The sequence below is a fragment of the Xenopus laevis genome, chromosome 5L (assembly GCF_017654675.1).
Source record: "Xenopus laevis strain J_2021 chromosome 5L, Xenopus_laevis_v10.1, whole genome shotgun sequence".
Classification (NCBI taxonomy): domain Eukaryota; kingdom Metazoa; phylum Chordata; class Amphibia; order Anura; family Pipidae; genus Xenopus; species Xenopus laevis.
This window is the reverse complement of record NC_054379.1, coordinates 126,168,584-126,191,504: the sequence shown is the minus strand read 5'-3', so window position 1 is coordinate 126,191,504 and position 22,921 is coordinate 126,168,584. Positions and strand designations below refer to the sequence as shown.

Here is a 22,921-nt window from a genome sequence, read left to right as displayed (position 1 = left end):
GGGGCCTTACAAGTGCTCTATACAGTGGAAGAATGACCCCCTCCTCCCGTGACTCTATGCCCCTTTTAATACAGCTCAAGACCTTATTTGCCCTTGATGCTGCTGACTGGCATTGCTTGCTACAGCCAAGTTTATCATCTACAAGGACTCCAAGGTCCTTTTCCATAATGGATTTGCCTAGTGCAGTCCCATTAAGGGTATAAGTGGCTTGGATATTTTTACATCCCAGGTGCATGACTTTACATTTATCAACATTGAATCTCATTTGCCACTTAGCTGCCCAGATTGCCAGTTTGTCAAGATCCTGTTGCAAGGATGCCACATCCTGGATGGAATTAATTGGGCTGGATAATTTTGTTTCATCTGCAAACACTGATACATTACTTACAACACCCTCCCCTAAGTCATTAATGTCCCATTAACAACCACCCTCTGTACCCGATCCTGTAGCCAGTTTCCTATCCATGTGCAAACGACTTCATTAAGCCCAACAGACCTTAGTTTAGAAAGCAGTCGTTTGTGGGGCACAGTATCAAACGCTTTGGCAAAATCCAAATAGATCACATCTACTGCCCCCCCCACTATCCAGAATCTTACTTACCACATCATAAAATGCAATCAAATTCGTCTGACTTGACCTATCCTTCATAAAGCCATGCTGATTGTTGCTCATAATGCCATTCATTAGGACAAAATTTTGAATGTGATCCCTTAACAAGCCTTCAAATAATTTGCCCACCACAGATGTCAAGCTTACTGGCCTATAATTGCCAGGCTGAGATCGTAATCCCTTTTTAAATATTGGAATAACATCAGCTTTTCTCCAATCCATAGGCACCATACCAGATGACAGTGAATCTGAGAAAATCAGAAATAAGGGCTGGTCTAAAACTGAACTAAGCTCTCTTAGAACCCGGGGGTGTATGCCATCAGGCCCTAGAGCCTTGTTTACATTAATTTGTATTAAAGCTTTTTGAATCATATCCTGAGTCAGCCACTGACTAGATTGAGCTGAACCATTCGTGCAGTTATTAAGTGAGCCTGTGAACCCAGACTCCTCTATTGTATACACTGAAGAAAAGAACTGATTTAACACATTTGCCTTATCTGTATCTGTTACAACCATACTGGTACCATTATTTAATGGAGCAACACTCTCAACCTGCATCTTTTTACTATTAATATATTTAAAAAACTTTTTAGGGTTAGTTTTCACCTCCACCGCAATTAACTCTTCATTTCTTTTCTTAGCCTTCCGGATTGCTGATTTACAACATTTATTACAGTGTTTATATTCATTAAATGCAGCTTCTGTCCCTACAGATTTGTAGCTTTTAAATGCCTTTCTCTTCTTTCCCATTAACATCTTTACCTCTGTATTAAGCCACACAGGATGATTCTTAGAGCTTCTACGTTTAGTCCTTAAGGGAATAAATTGAGAACAGTAATGATTTAATATCATTTTAAAGGACAACCATTTCTGTTCTGTGTTTTTAGCTGAAAACCTAATGCCCCAATCAATGCTCTGTAGGGCAGCCCTCAAGGCACTAAAATTAGCTTTGGCAAAATTCATGGTTTTTGTTGCCCCAGTATATTTTTGTTTTTTGCACCAGACATTAAGAGATATAACATTATGGTCACTATTACCCAGGGGTTCAATGACTTGCACATTTGCTATAAGTTCTGGGTCATTTGAGATCACTAAATCAAGAATAGCATTTTTTCTGGTAGGCTCCTCAACAACCTGTGCTAAAAAATTGTCGTGCAATAAGTTTATAAACTTGTTCCCATTAACTGATCTAGCAGTACCGTTGCTCCAGTCAATATCTGGGTAATTAAAATCCCCCATTATCATTACTTTACCTAAACTAGCAGCCTTTTCTATTTGCATTAGGAGCTTTGTCTCTTCCTCCTCACTTACATTAGGGGGTCTATAGCATACTCCTACAATTAATTTGCTGGATTCTTTACAATTGGTGAAGAACTCCACCCATACGACTTCTGGAACCTCATTTTCTAACATAACCTCCTCCTTTATATGAGCTTTTAAATCCTGCCTAACATACAGACATACCCCTCCTCCTTTTCTATTGCCTCTGTCCCTCCGAAACAAAGTATAGCCACTGATATTTACTGCCCAGTCATGCGACTCATTCAGCCATGTTTCGGCCACACCAATCACATCATATTTTCCTTCCATCACCAGCAGCTCCAGCTCTCCCATTTTACCAGTCAGACTTCTTGCATTTGTAAACATACATTTAATACTGGCACCATATTGAACATATGACATGTGGTCCTCCCTATCCTTAACAGTATCCCTAGCCAAATCTCCTCCCCCATTTTCCCTTTCTTTGCCCACTATCTCATCTAACCTGTCTACCACTGAATCTTTTACTGAACCCTCCCCCCCCACACCTAGTTTAAAATGTATGTAAAATGTATTATGGGTGAGTGCAGAGAACCTCTTGTATTTGTCCACATTGATATTTGCTCCAAGACATTTAAAAATAGCAGAGGATTTTTTCATAAATTGTGTAGATTTACATGGTATCCATAATAATCAGCATTGCTCAATTTCCAGCTTTTGCTGAAATACAACTTGACAGCTAAAGCAGACCCAGGAGTTGTACTGATGTATCAGGTATTTACTAGATGACTGAAGACATATTGTTAGATCATACAGGTCTACTATATCTCCATCCTCAACAGTCTTGTTTGCCAAATGTATGGGATTATGGCTAAATAACAACATCCATTAAACTATCCAAAACTTGTTGTTCCTTGGGTCCATCGGGCATTATTTAATGCGACTGGCTAAATGCCACACATACATTATGCTCATGCAGATTTCAACCATTTGGAATTTTTTGAAAATTCATTTTAATTCCAGTAAGATCTTAATTTGACAAAGTGATCATATTGGGGCCCATAAAGCAGCCAAATCTTTTCCTGTGTGATTAACATATGATGGTGAATGTAAAGCATTTTATTGCAGCAAGAGCTGGTAGACTTAGAGTTGACTGGTTTATGCAATACAGATGGGACAATATTGGTTCTTTAAGTATAGAGCAGTGGTTCCTACACTGTGGGGCTTTCTCCCCTGGTGGGCTTTGGAGTAGTGGCAGGGAGGTTCAGCCTGAGGACCAGTCAGGCCTAGAACTGGGGAGTATCTAAAGGTCTCTGTGTTACAAAAGTGGAGTTCAGAAATCTGAGTCAATTCTACATTGAAGGGCAGTGGCATAACTGCTGGGGGAGCAGTGGGTGTGGCTGCACCAATGGCCCATCCCCTCCAATAGGACCTGCTGGAGTCGCTGCACGCTCAAGAAAATTTAAATGTAAGAGCTTGTGTTTTTGCGCCCTAGTTACGACACTGTTAAACTTAACACTGTCTGTCTTAAAGTAAACAACCCTGATGTGCATTTAATATATGATCAGTGATAGAACTACCTGAGGTGCAGGGGTGTGACTGCACCAGGGTCCGCACCCCCCGGGGCTGGCCACTGTTCCTGCGCAAGCGAATCTGCTGTGAAAATTGATTTTGGAAAGGGATGGGGGGCCCGCTGCATATCCTGCACCTGTGCCCCACGTGGGTTAGTTACGTTACTGTATATGATTTTATTATATATATAATATATACTATAGTATATAACTTTGGTCATGTTTTTATTGCCAGTGGCCATGAGGCATTTCCTACATTTTCTGATTGGACCAATAATTGCTAAACATTTCTTACTGTGGTCTTATTTGCAGCACAGAGCATGACTGATTGTACAGCTAACCTTAACTGTAGGGAAATGAGGCATCCTTGCAATTTAACCTAAATGTATCATATTGAGCCAGATTCAACTCAAGTGAGAAAAAGGTTTATCAGGTGAAAACTCATGGACGAGATTCAATTCCGAAAAACATATCTCATGATTTATCATGTCAAAACTCTATTATGGGAAAAAAAACAGAAACTGAATTTGGACAAATTCAGGGAGGAAAAAGTTATCTCATGACATAAAACGCCATTGACGCAATTCCATTTCAGGAGAAAAACCTTTCTCCAAATTCAGTTCTACATTTTTCCCACGGACTTCAATAGAGTTTTCACATGACTTCTTCATATTTGTGATAAGTTTTTCTGATCTGAATTGCAGTCATCCTGACTATTCATTTTCACATTGAATTGAATCTGGCCCACTATTGAAACCATTACTTTTGAATGTGCTTAGATATGTCTGGAGAATTGTCTGGAGCATAGCCAAGCCCATTATTAAAATAGTCATGGAAATGTTTATAGTGTGTTACATTTTTTTTCCACATAGGGATTGGAATTCTGATATATGTTGTCATACAAATAAATAAATCTAGGCCATGGACAAACTGTAGGCCTTAATATTATCTTTGGCAGCCATATTTGGGCTGCTGGAGATCCCTTATATAAAGAAAGCATTATTTCAGATTGTTTGGTGTTAACGACATTGAATACTTTGCAATGGATATTTTCTGTATGATCAGCAGGTGCAGTATAATAACAGGCTAGGATTTCTTTTTTTTCTATGCATCCTACTGATATCTCCTGATACAGGCATGGGATACATTATTCAGAAAGCTCAGCATTATGAAAAGGCTGTCTCCCAAAGACTCCATTTTATCTAAATAATCCAAATGTTTAAAAATGATATTTATTTTTCTCTGTAATAATAAAACAGTACCTTGTACTTGGTCCAGCTAAGATGAAATTAATCCTGGTTAGGTTTGTTTAATTTTTAGATGATTTTTAGCAGATTTAAGGGATGAAGTTCCAAATTATGGAAAGATCCGTTATCTAGAACACCCCAGGTCTCGAACATTCTGGATAACAGGTTCCCATACCTGTACACAGATTAGAGACTAGAGATGGTCAGATATCTAACTGAGTGTTAGAGGGAAAGTGAATCCTTCTTATAGATCAAGTATAAGAACAAAAAATGAAAATAGAATTCCTTTATTGAAACATATTTACATGTGATATTGACCTGCCTTATTTACACTTCTGTATATTCACAGTATATACGCACTTCAGATTTTCTGACACTCTGCAGAGATCTGATGCTCTCACTTCTCGACCTCATACCGGACTGGTTAAACAGCCTCTGTGAGAAGGATCGGCACATAAAGAAATATATTATAGGATCCAGACATACATTGCAGGCTGAGAGAAAGAGCGTGGCTTCCTTGCAGTAAAGTAAAATGGTATACACTCGTTTATCCAGAATTTTGTCCAAGCCACTGAAGACAAAGGGGATTCCACACAAGTGATAGGGCAGAAAGCAAATAAAAAACACGGCCACTACTACGCGGATGCTTTGGTTGTGCCTACGTGTCCGGCTTGAGCAACTGACAAAGGGTTTGCTGGATTTTTGGATGTGTCTGGATATTGAAATGTAACAAACAATTAAGACTACCATCACAGAAAAAAATATGCAGGTATCAATATAAACCACTGCTTCATGCCACTTGGCCCCAAAAGAACTCTTTAGGTACATGCAGTCATTTATGTTGTCTGTGGTTGGCTGTACATTTGTGAATATGACATTGGGCATGGCCATAAAGGACATGGCTAACCAAACCATCAAAGATACGACCTTTGTAAACTTAATGTTGTACATTTTGGAACTCCCGAATGGTTTTACCACTTTGAGGTATCTGTCAGTACTGATAAGTCCGAGGAAGATAATGCAGATGTACATGCTTGTGTAGAACAAAATGCTGCTGTATCGGCAATGGTAGACATTGAAATTCCACGGTCCGATTCCAGAGGTTTCTATAATCTTAAATGGAAATGATACTGTCATTAAAAGATCTGCAACCATAATATTCTTTAGATAGACGATAAAACTGGTTTTGTTTCTGATGTGGAAAAAAATCCATACAGCAAGGCCGTTGAGCATGACGCTTGCCAGAAATATCACAAGGTAAAACACAGGTAAGATGATTGTCGCAAGTTCACTGAAAACCGTTGAGTTTCCTTTTGGACTGCTCATGTTCATGTGATGTTCATCTGTCTTTTGCTCTGGAAAAAATGTGAATAATAATTGATCACATTTTACTGCTGAGAATATTTAATATGGAACATTTGGCCCTTCTACTGAACTGCACTGAAATAATACATTGAACGTCCCACCCTGCTTTATTGAGTTTCACACCTAATAGATACTGATGGTTGCGATACACGCCCAAATACATTTTAGTTTATTAGTTTAATAGTCTCCTACATATGTGTCTTTTAGTGTTCAGTTTACTGTATTATCTTCATAAATGTCATGCCAATAAAGCCTGTTTACACGCTTGAACTGGTAACATGATAGTAAAAAGAGCTTTCTGGAACTGAGCTGACTCCAAATCAGTAATATCTGACTGACTTTCAGAGGGATTGTTCACGCTTAAGTTAAAGCTTCGTATGCTATAGAATGGCCTATTCGAAACAACTTTCCACTTGGTCTTCATTTTTTTTGCATTATTTTTATTGCTACTTTTTATTACTCATCTTTCAGTTCAGACCCTCTCATATTCATCTTCCAGTCTCTTATTAAAACCATTTCCTGGTGGCTAGGGTAAACTGGGACAGATTGCATATGGATAACTGCTGAAATTCCAGTCTGGAGAGGTGCTAAACAAAAAGCTAAATTCATCAAAAACCACACAAAACTAATTGCAATTTGTCTCAGAATATCACTGCCTACATAATAAAAGTTAATTCTACTGACATCCTGAGTATGTTGTTGTCATTTGTCCTAAAGGACATTTCTGAAAGGTAGAGCTGGTATGTTCCATTGCTGTTGTACCAGCTCTGGATACAGGCCATGAGCTGCTGTCCAAGGGGCCAGAACATGTTCCCCAGTCTTAAGAAATCTAGCAATTATATCAACAATGGAGGTGGTGCCTGGACTCACATGCTGCAATGGTGCTGCCTTGTTAGTCCACATCCCAGTAAGGAGTGCTGGAATTGGGGATGGATGCCGTGCCTCCATGTCTTTAGGGAGGGTGCAAGAGTTTTAAAAAGAGGAACTTATGCGCACAAAGCATCCCTCCACTTTTTTATAACTCCAGTTCAAACACTGCCAGTAAATACAGCACCACATTTGTTGGACAGAGAAAAACCCCAAGAAGCAGTGCACACAGGACTAGAGACAACTACATTTCAAGTGAAAAATGCAACTTATAGTCAATATTCATATTGATAACATATTCTTTATATAGTTATAGACTGTAGACTAAGTAAATCTACACCTAAAGAGTTTTATCATAAGGTACAAATAGCTTCTGTAAAATGAGCCTAAGTAGGCCCTGCTGATTCTATGTTCTTGGCTTGCTTGGACTCCAGTTGCTCCATCCTTACTACAATAGAGCATCTTTTATTTTCACCTGAATGCAAATAAAGTAGTACAGGTATGGGATCCAATATCCGGAAACCAGGAAATCTAGAAAGCGCAGAGTTACGGATTGGCTGTCTCCCATAGACTCCATTTTATCCAAATTTTCCAAATTTTTAAAAATAATTTCCGTTTCCTCTGTAGTAATAAAACAGTACATTGTACTTGATCCAAAGTAAGATATAATTAATCCTTATTGAAAGCAAAACCAGTCTATTGGGTTTATTTAATGTTTACATGATTTTCTCGTAGACTTTAGGTATGAAGATCCAAATTACGGAAAGATCTGTTATCTGAAAAACCCCGGGTCCTGAGCATTCGGGATAACAGGTCCTATACCTGCAGTTATTCAGAGAAGGCTACTGTATATAACTCCCCTGAATATTAATATCAGGAGCCTGGTTAGAAAGTTTTTGAATAATTGCAAAATAATATTTTAGTATTTTTTTAAAAAAAGGAATCAAATTAATATCCAGACTCAATCAACCATAAATCAGTATCACAAATGTCCAACAGAACTAACCCTGCAAGAAATTCTTTTTTTTTACTAAGGGATAAGGGATATACAGTAGGTCCAGATTCAATTCAGTATGAGAAAGGTTTATCACGTGAAAACTCATGGACGAGATTCAATTTGAGATGCAATTCAGAAAAACTTATCTCACTCTTTATCATGTGAAAACTCACTGAATTTGGTGAAAAGCTTTTTCTCATCCATGAGTTTTCACATGATAAACCATGAAATAACTTTCTCTCACTAAATTGAATCTGGCCCTTAGTCTCCAATGAAGGTAAATGAAAACAGTTTAAACGAGAAGGAAATTCCCTGTGCGCAAAAACCCTCCCCTGTGTTGCCCCCCTCCCTCCTCCCCCCCGGTCTATCAGTCCCGCTGGGCAAATGCCCCTAACTTGTTACTCACCTCTCTGCGCAGGTCCTGTCCACGGAGCTCACAGGCGCCATCTTCTCCCAAGCGGTCTTCTTCCTGCTTTGACCGGCATTTTTGGCGCATGCGCAGTAGGAGCATTTATAGGTACGGATCTACTGCGCATGCGCCGAATGTCACGAAGTTTTCCGACTTCACTTTGTAACATTCAGCGCATGCGCAGTAGATCCGTACCCGGTAAATGCTCCTACTGCGCATGCTCCAGAAGACGCCGGTCAAAGCAGGAAGAAGACGGCTTGGGAGAAGATGGCGCCTGTGAACTCCGTGGACAGGACCTGCGCAGAGAGGTGAGTAACAAGTTAGGGGCATTTGCCCGGGGGGACAGGTAGGCCATGGTGGAGGAGGGGGGGAACACAGGGGAGGGATTGTTGCGCCCAGGGGGTTTCCTTCTCCTTTAATAGTATGTCTAGTAGTTACCATCACTAGGTAATACATAGGTAAGTCCATTTTGATCCATCACTATAACAGTTTCAGTAGAGAAATTCATGCAAGTACAGGCAAGGCACTGTTTACACATCACATTCCTGGAAGACTGGTCTTCTTGGCAGTCACAGAGCTTAGACGGGGCTTACCCAATTGCTTGTTAAGACATTTTATAATGATCATTTCATAATGATCTTCCCTTGGGGGATGGGAACTAGTTGGCTGCAAACCATTATATCATTTATATATCATTGTTATCCTTATACTATGCAATGTGCTAATCTCAGTTAGAAGTTAGTCAAAAATAGTTAGAAATAGTGATAATAAACAGCATATCAGACTTTGCTCTTTGCTCTTTGTCTAAGGGAAAGACAATAACACTCTAATGATTCTGGGTTAAGAACTAACAAACATTGAGCATTAGATGATGCACCAGATAGGGCATGGCTCTGTTCAAGACTCTGTGCTAATAACAATCAAAGCTACAGCAGTAACAGGCTTTCTAGTTCAAAAGCCAAATTTACACTATATTGACTTTAATATGTTGTCCATGCCACAGGAATATTTGTGGTGGGGTTTGATATCTCCCTGCTAGACGTGTGGCAGGAAATATTGCAGCATTTGTCTAGCTATGGTTTGCCTTACAGTTATTTCAATTCAAAAGGCAGCTTCTATAATATCTGGTCATGATGATGAAATAACTCCTAAAATCAGCATTTAGCAAATGTCCAGTAATGTGGTTATACTGTGTCTATAAAGGTTTTCAGTTATCCAGGTTATAATACAAAGTACGTACTAGTAAACTCTTGATAAACGGTTAAGGAGCACTCCTAAAATCTTCACTATACATTTAAAGTGATGGAGGTATGACTCAAATGCCTGGCTGTGTAACTACATCATAATTGTAGAAAGAATGGCGAAGCTTTTTGGTGTTTGCTGGGAGCCCTTTTTTCTACAATTTTTATGTTGTTTTGATTCAAAAGCAAGTAGACTTTTACCATACCTCCCAACTGTCCCTCTTTTCACAGCTCAACCCGCAGTCCCTCGTTTGTACTGGAAAGTCACGATTTTCTCTGCACTGAACAGGCAGAAAAAGAAACAATGTTTCTAACTTAATTGACTTTTGGCAGAGAGCCCAGAACAGCCACAGCTTCAGAAAAGATACTTTTGTAACAATATTGAGATAAGCAAATAGTAATTGTAACAATATAAGATAACAGGTCCCTTGGGAAAAGTTAGACTCACAGCTTAAAGGGCAATTCACCTTCATTAGCATAAACACAGAAATATGTTCAAACTTTCATAAACTGCCAAATTTTGTAAAATGAACATGGTAATTAGGGGGTTTGGCCACAAAAATTGCGCATGGCCAAAAAATGTTGTCCCTCTTTTTATTTCCAAAATGTTGGGAGGTATGTTTTACCACTCATCCTAGTAAATACTTTAGTATTAAGTGACATTATAAATACATAAAGACTGATTTATTAACATACATGATCACATTTTGTGATGGCAAAAAAAGTTCATGATTTTATCTCGATAATTGTATAAACTGTATAAATCTCAGTAGCTTTTTAGATGGTCAGAGTTGTATTTTAAAAAAACACAATAGCAGGTAAAAAGCAAATTAAAAACCTTGACAAGGCAATTCAGAATACTTTGCCACCTGAGCAACTTCTAACCAATAATCTTAACTATCATACAGTCACCATGAGACAAGGCAAGGTGTATGATTGTAGGAGGGAATAAAATTAACATAATTCAATCACCATGATGCCATACAACCAGATGATACTGGTTTTAATTGCACCGCCAATTCCAGAGCTTTACTGTCCACTAATAGACATAGCTCTATATGACAATTGCCAGTCATTTTAAGTTAAACTGTAGTGTGATCATGAAAGAACGGCCAATAAATGTGTGCTTTAAAGAAGCCACGTGACTTTGGGGCTCACATCTTGCATCTTCCATCTGTGTTCCATAGTAAAAAGTCATAGGACCAAGAAGTTCTTGCAGAATACCCAAAAACAATTAATAAAGGAACATGTGAGGCAGATCCACTTCACCTTTGATATGGTAACATTGAAAGACATCTATGCAATACAGAATTTGACATCATTATTTTTCAGATGTAGAATGGCTGAATTAACAGAGAATGCACAGCTAAATCAACACAGCAAGCAGTGTTGGACTGGGATGCCAGGGACCCCACCAGAAATCCTTAGAATGTGGGCCCACTTTTCAAACTATTATTCCTCCTCTACCCACTTAACCTCTTTATTGTCCAAATCTTTTATATCTACTTACTATACTCTATTGTTCCATTATTAAGCCTCTTTTTTCCTAAAAAGAAATAGGGAATGACCACATTATATGCCAAATGGTTAGAAGCAAGAGGGCCCACTGACACCTGGGCCCGCCGGGAGTTTTCCTGATTTCCCAGTGGGCCAGTCGGACACTGACAGCAAGGAAAAGGAGAGTCAAATGAACACGTTCACCAATTTACTCTCTTGAACCAGCATGGTCAAAAGAACAGACAAACTAACCAGAAAGATGATAACAAGACACTCCAGAAAAAAAAACAAGTAGGCAAACTCTTAGCCAAGGAACAACTTTGTTGTTTGTCAGTCTTCAAACATGTCTTTATTCCTTTAGATGTCTGTCCTGCTTTTTTTGTGTTTCTTCTTCTCCTAGTTTTAACAAAGGCCCAATCTGGATACCCGCAAGTTTTGAGGGGCCCTCTGAGATGTTCCACCTTAGCCTCTGTGCTAGTGGAGATCTTGTCTGCTCTGTGATGTAGGGTTCTGATAACTCCCAGTTTGTGATCTAGAGGCTGGTGGGATTCATATAGCAAATAATGTAAATTAACTAAACATCGCAGCTACAAACTACATGCACTGTAGAAGACGTATTGTGTGGCATTCACATCCGACAGACAGATGCATGTGGTTTGTAGCTGCAATGTTTTGTTTACTTACATTATATTCTGTCCCTCCCTCCCAACTTGACCCAGCACACCGCATCAGATCGTGGAGTTCTGCCCTAACAAAGACCTTTGTTTGGGTAAAAATTATCCACGAAACACGGTTAATTAGGAAAGTTACTCTGGGTTTCCTTAAAGATTAAATGTACATACATGTGTTTAGCCTTACTTTTCTGTTTCTCGTTGCAAATCATTTAATCTGCTATGGTGCCTGTGCTGTTGGGCCCTGCCAGATATATATTTTCAGTCATATTTTCAGTCATTGTTTCTATTCCTTGTTTGTTTATCTTTGGGATCAGCCAAGGAAAAAAGGCACAGTGTGGCTCGCTAACAAAAATATATGTTACTACTACTACTTTGTATCTCATTTGTTTCTATCATGAGTTTTTTTTAAAGTATTACACTTTTTATTTACTGGTTTGTTCTTATACATACTGTATGATGGTCTTTATTCTTCCCCCGACCACTCTCCTGTTTCCTGTTTTTTTCTCAGTCCTTACATTCTACTTTTTTTTCTTTTTTCCTCCTGTCTTTCACCATATTTTTCCCTGACTCTTTCTCCTTTAAAGGAACAGTAACCCCCAACTCTCTTCTCAATATCAATACTACCCTTTTCATTTTTCCTACTTTCTGTTTTTCTTCCTGTTTGTGCATTTGTTGAGAAGGCACTCCTAACCTAAAAGGCCACACTGTACGTTCAACTAACTATAGCAAACAGGGTTTCAGCTGGTAATGGAAGAGCTGGGTCAGCAGCCTGTATGACTCAGTCATGACTGAGGCTCTGAATTATGCGACAGCCTAGCAGATTCTTTGTGAATTGGCTCTGGCCTTTTCCATCCTCATTTAGTCTCTCATAGACTCCATTTTATATAAATAATCAAGATTTTTAAAAATGATTTCCTTTTCCCCGGTAATAATAAAACAGTACCTTGTACTTAATCCAAACTAAGATATAACTAATCCTTATTTGAAGCAAAACCAGTCTGTTGGGTTTATTTTATGTTTAAATTAATTTTTAGTGGACTTAAAGGAGCAGTTCAGTGTGAAAATAAAAACTGTGTAAATAGACAGGCTGTGCAAAATAAAAAAATGTTTCTATTATAGTTAGTTAGCCAAATATGTAATGTATAAAGGCTGGAGTGACTGGATGTGTAACATAATAGCCAGAACACTACTTCCTGCTTTTCAGCTCTATAACTCTGAGCTTGTCTCTGTTCAGTGAGTTTGTAATTGATCCTCAGCATTCAGCTCAGATTCAAAAGCAACAGATATGACCCATGTGCCCCTCCTCAAGTCTATTTTGTTAGACATCCAGTCACTCCAGCCTTTATACATTACATTTTTGGCTAACTAACTATATTAGAAACATTTTTTATTTTGCACAGCCTATCTATTTATCCAGTTTTTATTTTTACACTGAACAATTCCTTTAAAGGAGAATTCAACCCTAATGTTAAAAAACCCTACCCCCCTACGCTACATAGACCCCCTCCCTCCTCCCCCCAGCCTAAGTGTTACCCCGGGCAAATGCCCCTAACATTACTTATCCCTGGTGCAGATTCAGGCATCGGAGTTCATGGGTGCCATCTTCAGCCGATTCGGTAATCTTTGGACCGGCTCTTTGGCAATTTTCGGGAGTTTCGGCGCATAGACAGCTTTTGCAAAACAGAAAATTGCTCCAACTGCACATGCGCCGACACTCCAGACTCATTCTGAAGGTTTCGAAGAGAAGAAGATGCCGTCTATGAACTCCGCTGGACAGAATCTGCACGGAGGGGTAAGTAAAGAGTTAGGGGCGTTTGGCCGGGGTAACACTTAGGCTGGGGTAGGAGGGAGGGGGGCCTATGTAGGGTAGGGGGGTAGGCATTTAGTTTTCATTTAAGGTATGAAGATCCAAATTATGGAAATATCGGTTATATGGAAAAACCCAGGTCGCGAGCATTATGGATAACAAGTCCCATACATGTTGCATATGCATTCACTGGTCAGACATAGTCATTCAGATACACAGACTGTTGCTGAAATGAATGGCGAGCAGTTCTAAAAATTTTGCTTCATTCCATCTTGGAAATCACTCGGATCACACTGGGGCTCATTTATAAACACTGGGCAAATTTGCACCTGGGCAGCTACTCATAGCGACCAATCAAAGGTTTGCTTTCACTGTTCAACCTGCAGGTGGCTGGAAAAAAGACAGTTACTGATTGGTTGCTATGGGTTACTGCCCAGGTGGAAATGTGCCCAGTGTTTTTAAATAAGTTCCACTGTGTCTTTGCCCTAAAGGGAAAATAAGTGATGCGAGTTTTCAGCATACGAGTGACTGCACACAGGGCACTTTGTCCCTCACAAGAAATCGCACTCCCCTTCAATGACAAACCCCAAAATACCTTTTCATTTTGGTGAATTGTGTGAAAGTGCCTATGTCTGCATGAATGTGTTATTACGTAAGTGAAATATTTTACCCATGCTGATTTTCATTAGCCCCAATGAAAAGGTATTTTTGGCTTTCCCACTGATGACAGCGCAAGGTTGTTTGTTGTTGTTTTGATAGTTTTTGAATTATTTGCCTTCTTTTACATCTTTCCTGCTTTCAAATGAGGGTCACTGACCCCATTTTGTTTTCAGTCTCACTCCTATTCATTTTTCAGTGTCTTATTCAAATCAATGCATGGTTGCTAAGGTAATTTGGATCCTAGCAACCAGACTGATGACATTGCAGACTGGAGAGCTGCTGAATAAAAAGCTAAATAACCCAAAAAGGGCAAATAATAAAAAATGAAATCCAAGTGCAAAATGTCTCAGAATATCACTCTCTACATCAGGGGTCCCCAACCTTTTTTACCCGTGAGCCACAGTCAAATGTAAAAAGAGTTTGGGAGCAACACAAACATAAAAAAAATCCATGGGGATGCCAAATAAGGGCTGTGAATGGCTAATTGGTAGCCCTATGTAGACTAGCCGCCTTCAGGAGGCTCTACCCGGCTGTGCACCTGGTTTTTATGAAGTTAGAACTTGACTCCAAGTTTGGAATTCAAAAGTAAGAACTTACTTTGAGGCCATTGAAAGCTATATCGAAGGAGTTGGTGAGCAACACGTTGGATTGTGCCCATTTTTTTTCTACTGTATATACAGGTATGGGATCTTTTATCCAGAAACCCATTATTCAGAAAGCTCTGAATTACAGAAAGGCCATCTCCCATAGACTCCACTTTATACAGATAATCCAAATTTTTAAAGATAATGTCCTTTTTCTCTGTAATAATAAAACAGTACCTTGTACTGGATCCAAACTATAATTATTCCTTATTGGAAGCAAAACCAGCCTATTGGGTTTGTTTAAGGTTTACATGATTTCCTAGTAGACTTAAGGTATGATGCTCCAAATTATGGAAAGATCCCTTATCCAGAAAACCCCAGGTCCCAAGCAATCTGTATAACAGGTCCCCTACCTGTATATGTAATGTCGGCTGTCTGGTTCTGCTCTTGCCTCTCCGTATAGTGGCTCTGGCCTAAAGTATTTATCTTCTTTCACTCTTTGAACCTGAATGATGAAGTGGCCAAACCTATTTGAACTTGAGATACATTTACTGCCTGGACTGATCTCTGCAAGCCTTTACATGGAGTTAATCTTAGTGTGCTTATGTGGGTGGTGTTCAAATAGCTGGCATTTAATCTATGGCTGCAAATGGCATTCATTGAGTTATAGTATATCTCACACTCACATCTGCAGATAATATCTTTTAAGAAATTAAAGGAATCATCTGTAGATGGACAACTGTGAGACATATTACACTTTATTTAGACTATTTCTACCCCATTTCATACAGTGGTGCTGTATGTAGTTTAAGGAGAGGGAAAACATTTAAAAATGTTCTACTTTAGAAGCCCTGCGTGGGCTGCTCCTTATTCTGGTTGTAAAAATAATGGCTAAAAAAAAGGTAGGTAGGACTTGGAGAGTAGCAAAATGGGTAGTGTCTGCTACAAATGCCATTCTGAACCCAACTGATAGCATTCATACAGCAAATTGGACTTGAAACAAGGCAAATGCATTATTGTTTGTAAAGTAATGCTCTCAGTTTTATGACCAAATACAAACTGAAATACTATCTGGAAGCAGGAAGTGTTTAAGTGCTAGGGGATTAACGAACCCTTTGCTAAATGTTTGAGTTACGACAGTGAGTACACAGAAGGAACAGCTACATTTCAAGTCATTCAGGCTGTCTTAATCTTTCCTTCAGATGAAATAGTTCTGGTCATGTTACAACCCATATGGGTGCTTCTGTGTTAGACTAATAGGAAGTGTATGCGGCATATTTGCAAGTTAGCAAATTAAATGTGAGAGTGGTAGTATTATATGATATGAAATCAAATACAGGTATGGGACCTGTTATCCATAGTGCTCGGAATCGGGGGTTTTCTGGATAAGGGGTCTTTATGTAATTTGGATCTTTATATCTTAAGTCTACTAAAATATAATTCAAACAAAAATAAAACCCATCAGGATTGTTCTGCCTTCAATAAGGCTTAATTATATCTTAGCTGGGATCAAGTACAAGGTACTGTTTTATTATTAGAGGAAAAAATGTAAATGATTTTTAAACATTTGAATTATTTGATTAAAATGCAGTCTATGGGAGATGGCCTTCCTGTTATTCAGAGCTTTCTGGAATAACGGGTTTCTGGATAATGGAGCCCATACCTGTATAGTGATACATAACATCACAATTCCACTGATTAGTCTATGTTAGATTAAAGGTTAAAGTTCAAAATTAGCAGGTAGCTTTTAGTCAAATATTATGGTGAACATAATAAAAGGAAATAGTTATTTCCAGACCATCAATGTCAGCCTATAATCTCTTCCCAGCTCTATTAACACAGAAATGTGTACTATATTGTACAGCTTACCTGGGGATTTCACTTGCAGAACTATCTCCATGTCTTTTTTCTGTAGTTCCTAGTTGGGCATGCAGAACTAAGAGGCCTTACTTGAACTCTGCCTACACCTTTCAGCCCTGGAAAAAATATAAGACCATCAGGGGAATGTAATTAAAGTCGCAAAGAGCAAAACAATTCGCCCAATAAGACTAAAAACCCACATCTCGCAATGCAATATTGTTCCTTAAACTGGTATTGCATTGCGAATTTTAATTGCGCGCTCTTAAGAAGTGCTTGAAGGTGTCGTAATCTTTTGGAGCAACTTTTTCAGTAAGAAGTTTTATTACATTCACTTCGCACTGGCGCTAACTATAAAATTCGCAAACCTTCTTCCACTGTTGGAAGTGGTCGCTAAACAGTTTCCGGGTTTGCAAAAGCTATATTAAATTCGCACAAAGCTAAATTTGTTCGCACAGAGGCATAACTTTTCGCATTGCGAATATTTTTTCCCTTACCGACTTTTATTACATTCCCCCAATGACTTTTTCAGTAAGAAGTTTTATTACATTAATTGCGCATTGGTGCAAACTATAAAATTCGCGAACGGTCTTCCACTGTCGGAAGTGGTCGCTTAACAGTTTCCGTGTTCGCAAAAGCTATGTTAAATTTGCACAAAGCAAAATTTGTTCTTGCAAAGGCATAACTTTTCGCATTGCGAATATTTTTCCAGTTTCTGACTTTTATTACATTCCCCCAAACGACTTTTTCGGTAAGAAGTTTTATTACATTTACTGCGCATTGGCGCAAACTATAAAATTCGCTGTTGGAAGTGGTCACTAAACAGTTTCTGGGTTCGCAAAAGCTATGTTAAATCTGCACAAAGCAAAATTTGCTTGTGCAAAGGCATAAGTTTTTCCGTTACCGACTTTTATTACATTCCCCCGAATGATTTTTTCAGTAAGAAGTTTTATTACATTTACTGCGCATAGGGGCAAACGGCCTTCCACTGTCGGAAGTGGTCGCTAAACAGTTTTCCCGTTAGCGACTTTTATTACATTCCCCCCGCATTACTATAAAGCAAGTCTTTACATGCTAAATGCTAAAAAGATAGAAGCTGGTAACTTTTAGCCACCCTCACTCATCCCATATTATTTATTTTGCCCATTGACAGTGATTGTGGACCCAAGAGCTGTTGCAAATCTTGTTAATGATAATAAAAGAATATCATTCAGCTGTAATGGTATTGTTTTGTTTCAGCTAAACATCGTTTGTGTCAGTTTGGTGGTTATGTCCCTCTTTCTGCTTTTTCATTATAGCTTTAGTAGTTAAGTTTTGTCTTGACCACACAAAAAAACTCAAAAATATCAATTAGATTCCATAAGCAGTTGACATAGTGAAAAATGAAAAATATACAGCAATTTAAATTAGCTAGGTTTTCTACAACCGTAGTGTTTTTTTTAATGGCTTTGGATGAAATTTTGGAAACTTTTTTCTGTCTTTTCTGAAACTAGTGATACAAGGGGGTTTTCTTAAGCTGGCCATGTAGACCAAGGGTTTTTACCAGCTCTAAGGTGTACACACATATATGGTTGGCTAAAAATCGCATTGTTCCAACCACAGGGAAATGGTGTGCCTGCGCATTTCTGGGTCAGCTGATGGTGTTACGAATTCTGTTTCAGTTTCTTTATTTTGATGTGATCATACCACCGGGAGACCTATGAGGATGGGGGGCTGTAAACACAATATACCATCACCCTGGATTAATGTTGATCATATTTTATGAAACTGGTGCATGTGTAGCAATGACTAGTAGTAAACACTAGTAGTAAAGTAAATCTACAAAATAGAGCAGGCAATGCAATTAAATGTCATTCTAGGACAAACAGGAATGACAAGGAAGCAGCTCTAAAGCAGTTGAAAAGAGCAATTAGCCAAGTAACTGGGTGGTGTTGGGGTGTTATATAATATCTTGATCAACTATACTCCTCATTGTGACACATGTTAAAAATGTAGTGGCTGAAGTACCTTGGCCAAACAGAAACTTGTGGTTTGCAAGAGGTCCATGCGATGGGATATTTTGTGTCGCCTTATGACCTGTAGTGATGCCTGGTATTTCTCTGGCACTGTCATCTAGTAACTACAATCATAACAGCTCTTGTACTATAGTACCTGTACTAAAAGATCATCCTATGCACCCAAATGTTCTCTTCAAAATAACATTATCTTAATAATAATAACATGTTTGCATTCATGTTTCTTTTAATTACTGGGCACAATAGACTTTAACCCTTCAACTTAACCCTTAACGTCACAGTCAATGGTTTTATCTCCAGTTCTTTGTAAGGATCATTTGCCTTGAAAAACTGTCTTGAGTCTTGTTGCAACTTGGTATTTTATGGTTGCGGTGACTATAAAATTGCAGACTAAAAGGAACCAGAGAGACAAGGTGCTCTGATTTCTTCTATTATACAGAAATGTATTCAATGAAATATGTGTAAGCATGCATGAGAGTATACAGGGGACATTGTCAGCATTCTGCATGGGAATAGGGCAGGGGTAGCAGTGGAGCAGAGTTAGCACAACCTCTAAGAGTCTAAGACATTTACAGAATCTTGGTCGAGTTTTAAAAGAAAGACTTACCTTCGCCTTCTGCATGGAATCAGCTTGCAAACTCTCAGTGGTGCTGTACCAATCGTACAAATAACCTTATGTCCATGTTCGTTTTAAAACGGCATTGCATAGAGGTGCACTGGAGCGAAGCACATGTCTTACCTCTGCTGTTGGCAAGTAACGTGCCATTTGTGATTTCAGCAGGTTTTAAGCGACAGGTTTCAACATGAAGTCGGCAGGATATGTTTAAATTAAGTACTTGCCTACAAGACTTGTCTCATGTGTTTTTACATATCCAAGCTGAAAAAGCTGTAAATTAAAAGCTGTTTAAAACTACCACTATGGGATAATTAAAGTGTTGTTAGAGACATCTAGTCTCTGCTGAAGATTAAATCAAGTGTTATAAACAGCTCTACAGTTTGGCAGCAACTTGCAGCAGAGTGCTGGTAATATGGGCATTTTTTGAAATACTATCCTCTGCTACATGGTGTTTGTGCTAGTATTGAAGCTAGTAGCAGTGCATTATTTCTGGGAGAACATAGGAGAACTAAAGCTTAACTAAAGCAGTAGGCTAGAAATGTTGTACATTATGTTTTGGGCTTCTGTACCAGCCCAAGGCAACCACAGCCCTTTAGCAGTAAAGATCTGTGTCTCCAAAGATGCCCCGGTAGCTTCCCATCTTTTCTGCTGATTCGCTGCACATGCTCTGTGCTGCTGTCACTTACTGAGCTTATGGACCACTCACAATATACAGTACATATAGAATATAAATGTCACAATATAAGGCTGATTAGTAATTAATACAGATAATTACTACATGGCAGTACAGAAACCAGTGCAATTGTCATCATAATTTAATAATCAGCCTTGTAGCATCGGCTTACATTACAGACAAACCTATTTTTTACTTGTAAATTTGCAACAAGCCCTAAGCTTAGCTTCTCAACAGCTGCTCAGAGCCCGCTGAGCATGTGAGTGTCACAGACACTTTCCAAGATGGTGACCCCCTGTGACAAGTTTGAAGTCCTGGATCATTGCTGCTATTGACAAGCTGAAACTTTAGGCTGGAACCAAAAGTTTAGTATGTAAAATATGGCATTTTACAGTTTAGTTCTCCTTTAAGAGGCAGAAAAGAATTAGTTACAGTGCAATTCATTTGCAGACCTCAGTGCACACTTGTTGTTCACCCTGAATGAACTTTTAGAATAACACAGAGAGTAATATTCTGAGATGATTTGCAATTAGTTTTCTTTTTTTTTTTCTTATTTGTTATTTTGCAGCTCTCCAGTTTGCAATTTGTTTGCTATGTTAGATATTACCCTAGCAACCATGCATTGATTTGAATAATAGACTGGAATATGAATATGAATAGAAAAATTAGTAATAAAAGTCACAATAACAATAAATTTGTAGCCTTACAGAACATTTGTTTTTACACAGGGTCAGCAACCCTCATTTCAAAGCTGGAGAGAGTCAGAAGAAGAAGGCAAATAATTCAAAAACTATAAAAAATAAAACATGAAGGCCAACTGAAAAGTTGCTTAGAAGTGGCCATCTATAACATACTAAAAGTTAACTTAAAGGTGAACTACACCTTTATTTGTGATCCTACACACATGAGTGATTTGTGCACAGTTCTAGCTGGTCAGTCCATTCTGCTACAAAACAGCTCACTCTCAAGGCATCAGAATATTTCACGAAGAGCTGTAGATGATATGTAATATATAAAAGGCCAGATTCATTTATTAAATGAGAACTCATGGATGAGATTCAATTCGAGTTGCAATTCAATTCAGAAAAACTTAGCTCGCTGTTTAGCACATGAAAACTGGAGTTGAATTTGGAGATGTTTTTCCTTTCCATTTTTTCACATGATAAATCATAAGATAACTGTCACGGCCGGCACCCAATACCAGAACAGGTGCCAAGTACCCTGGTCTCGGCTTCACCAGTAGTGTGACCACCGTTGGGCTTCGGGAGGAGCCCTCAGCTTACTTGGGTGCCACCTGGACTTAACGAGGGGTACAAGGCGAGATGTTCTGGCTAGCAGAGGGGCACGGCAGGTAGATAGTCTTTTAGGCCGAAGGTCACGGTACAAATGGAGCAGGCAAGAGAATTGTCAGACAGGCAGGGTCGAGGCAGGCAGATATCAAGAATCGTCAGGCAGGCAAGGGTCAAACCGGGTAATCAAACAGATGGGGTCAGGCAGAAAGAGTAGTCGAGATGCAGGCAAAGGTCAGGATTTGGATATCAGAATAGTCAGGAACAGGCAGGGATAAAAACTGGAATAGCAGATACAAAATACACAGGAACAGACAGCACAAGGCTTCAGGAACCACCAGAATCAAGATTCTATCACGGGCACTGGCTGGGGGTCAGAATGGGCTTTATATACATTCGAAATTGGCGCCAAAATGAGCGTCAATACGCGCTGGCGCAATCACGCCAGCGCGCCTGTACCTTTAAGAGGCGCGCAGGCGCCGCACACAAGGTAATTTTATTACAATAACTTTTTCTCACTGAATTGAATCTGGCCTATAGTACTTTACTGACACTATAAGCAATATGTTGCTATACAGTCACCATATGGTATAGAAATATATTTTACCATACCTTTAATGGAGTTCCCATGGTTCATTTCTTACAATTCCAGGATAGATCACACTGAAATCAAACAGCTCCTTAACTTCTTTAGTTTGCCATCTTTAGCACGTTGCTTTTAGACTCCGATGCCTTAAAAAAAATCAAATACTGTATATTTGCTGTTGTTGCTATGTGAGAAGATGTAGGTTTAAACCACTCTGGGCACCTTCTGGGTGAGTTTCAACTATTTCATCCGTAAAGAATCTAGATCTCCTATTAATGACAGTGACTCACTGGGAACTGTAAAGGAGACCTGCAGATTATTATTCACATCAAGTCTGAACATCTCCCATTGAATTAAACACTAATAGGTAAGCGGAACAGCTTTATGGCTGAAAGATGGGTGGATATGAGCATGATAGTGTGCTTGGAATTGAAAGTGGAAAATCCTTGTTACAATTCTTTTATTCTTTAACAATACCATTTATTTCATTTTAGAGACATCAGTATAAATGACTGTTGTTTTAATGGTCGGTGGCAGTTTTGAAAACTCAGCTGAAGTTTCAGTCCATTGTAGATTTAACTTTTTTTCTAAAGAGAAACAAGAAGAAAACAATTTGGAATACACAAAATTTATTACACAAAACATTGTGTAAATACAGTACCCCTTATTGACTACCTGACCTTTAGACGACCACAAACCTGAATAATATCCCTCCTGTGATTGAACAATTTTTTGTGAGTACATATGGGCAAACATTTATTTATCTACAACTTAAACAGCCCAGGCAAAGTAATTTCTAGAGATGTTGAACTGAGAGCTGAGAAGTTAGACATAAAAGGCACATAGTTGTGAAAGAGTTCACTGTGCACATTTGTACCTGGGCAGAGACCCATAGCAACCAATCAGCAATTGGCTTTTTGCAGCCAGCTGCAGGTAGAACAATGCAGGCAAACATCTGATTGGCTGCCATGGGTTTCTGTCCAGCTGCATATTTGCCTAGGGGTTATAATGACCACAAATTGTGTCTGTAAAAAGGGCAAGAGTTTTGTGTATATTGATGAGTGCATGCCTAAAGGACCCTGAAATATGTCTAGAG

General features: G+C 38.9%; 1 protein-coding gene across 2 annotated transcripts; it reads right to left on the bottom strand.

The window, feature by feature from the left end:
• Window positions 1-4,959: 4,959 nt before the first annotated feature.
• Window positions 4,960-22,123, bottom strand: gpr87.L (G protein-coupled receptor 87 L homeolog). Of its 2 annotated transcripts, none has more exons than XM_041563373.1 (3): window positions 21,852-22,123; window positions 16,659-16,765; window positions 4,960-6,043 (listed from the first exon to the last, which is right to left on the bottom strand). In XM_041563373.1, exons 2-3 carry the CDS (start codon window positions 16,687-16,689, stop codon window positions 5,016-5,018), a joined length of 1,059 nt encoding a protein of 352 aa, XP_041419307.1. In that variant the 5' UTR covers window positions 16,690-16,765; window positions 21,852-22,123; the 3' UTR covers window positions 4,960-5,015. The 2 variants fall into 2 exon arrangements, with proteins under 2 accessions (XP_041419307.1, XP_018117945.2); XM_018262456.2 differs by lacking the exon at window positions 21,852-22,123 and adding an exon at window positions 19,269-19,837.
• Window positions 22,124-22,921: the final 798 nt, after the last annotated feature.

Excerpts from the sequence above, each read along its gene's own strand:
- gpr87.L (XM_041563373.1), bottom strand. The coding sequence starts at position 16,689 with ATGGAGATAGTTCTGCAAGTGAAATCCCCAG. Across the intron at positions 6,044-16,658 it reads TCTGCAAGTGAAATCCCCAG|AGCAAAAGACAGATGAACAT; the intron begins GTAAGCTGTACA and ends CATTTTTTCCAG.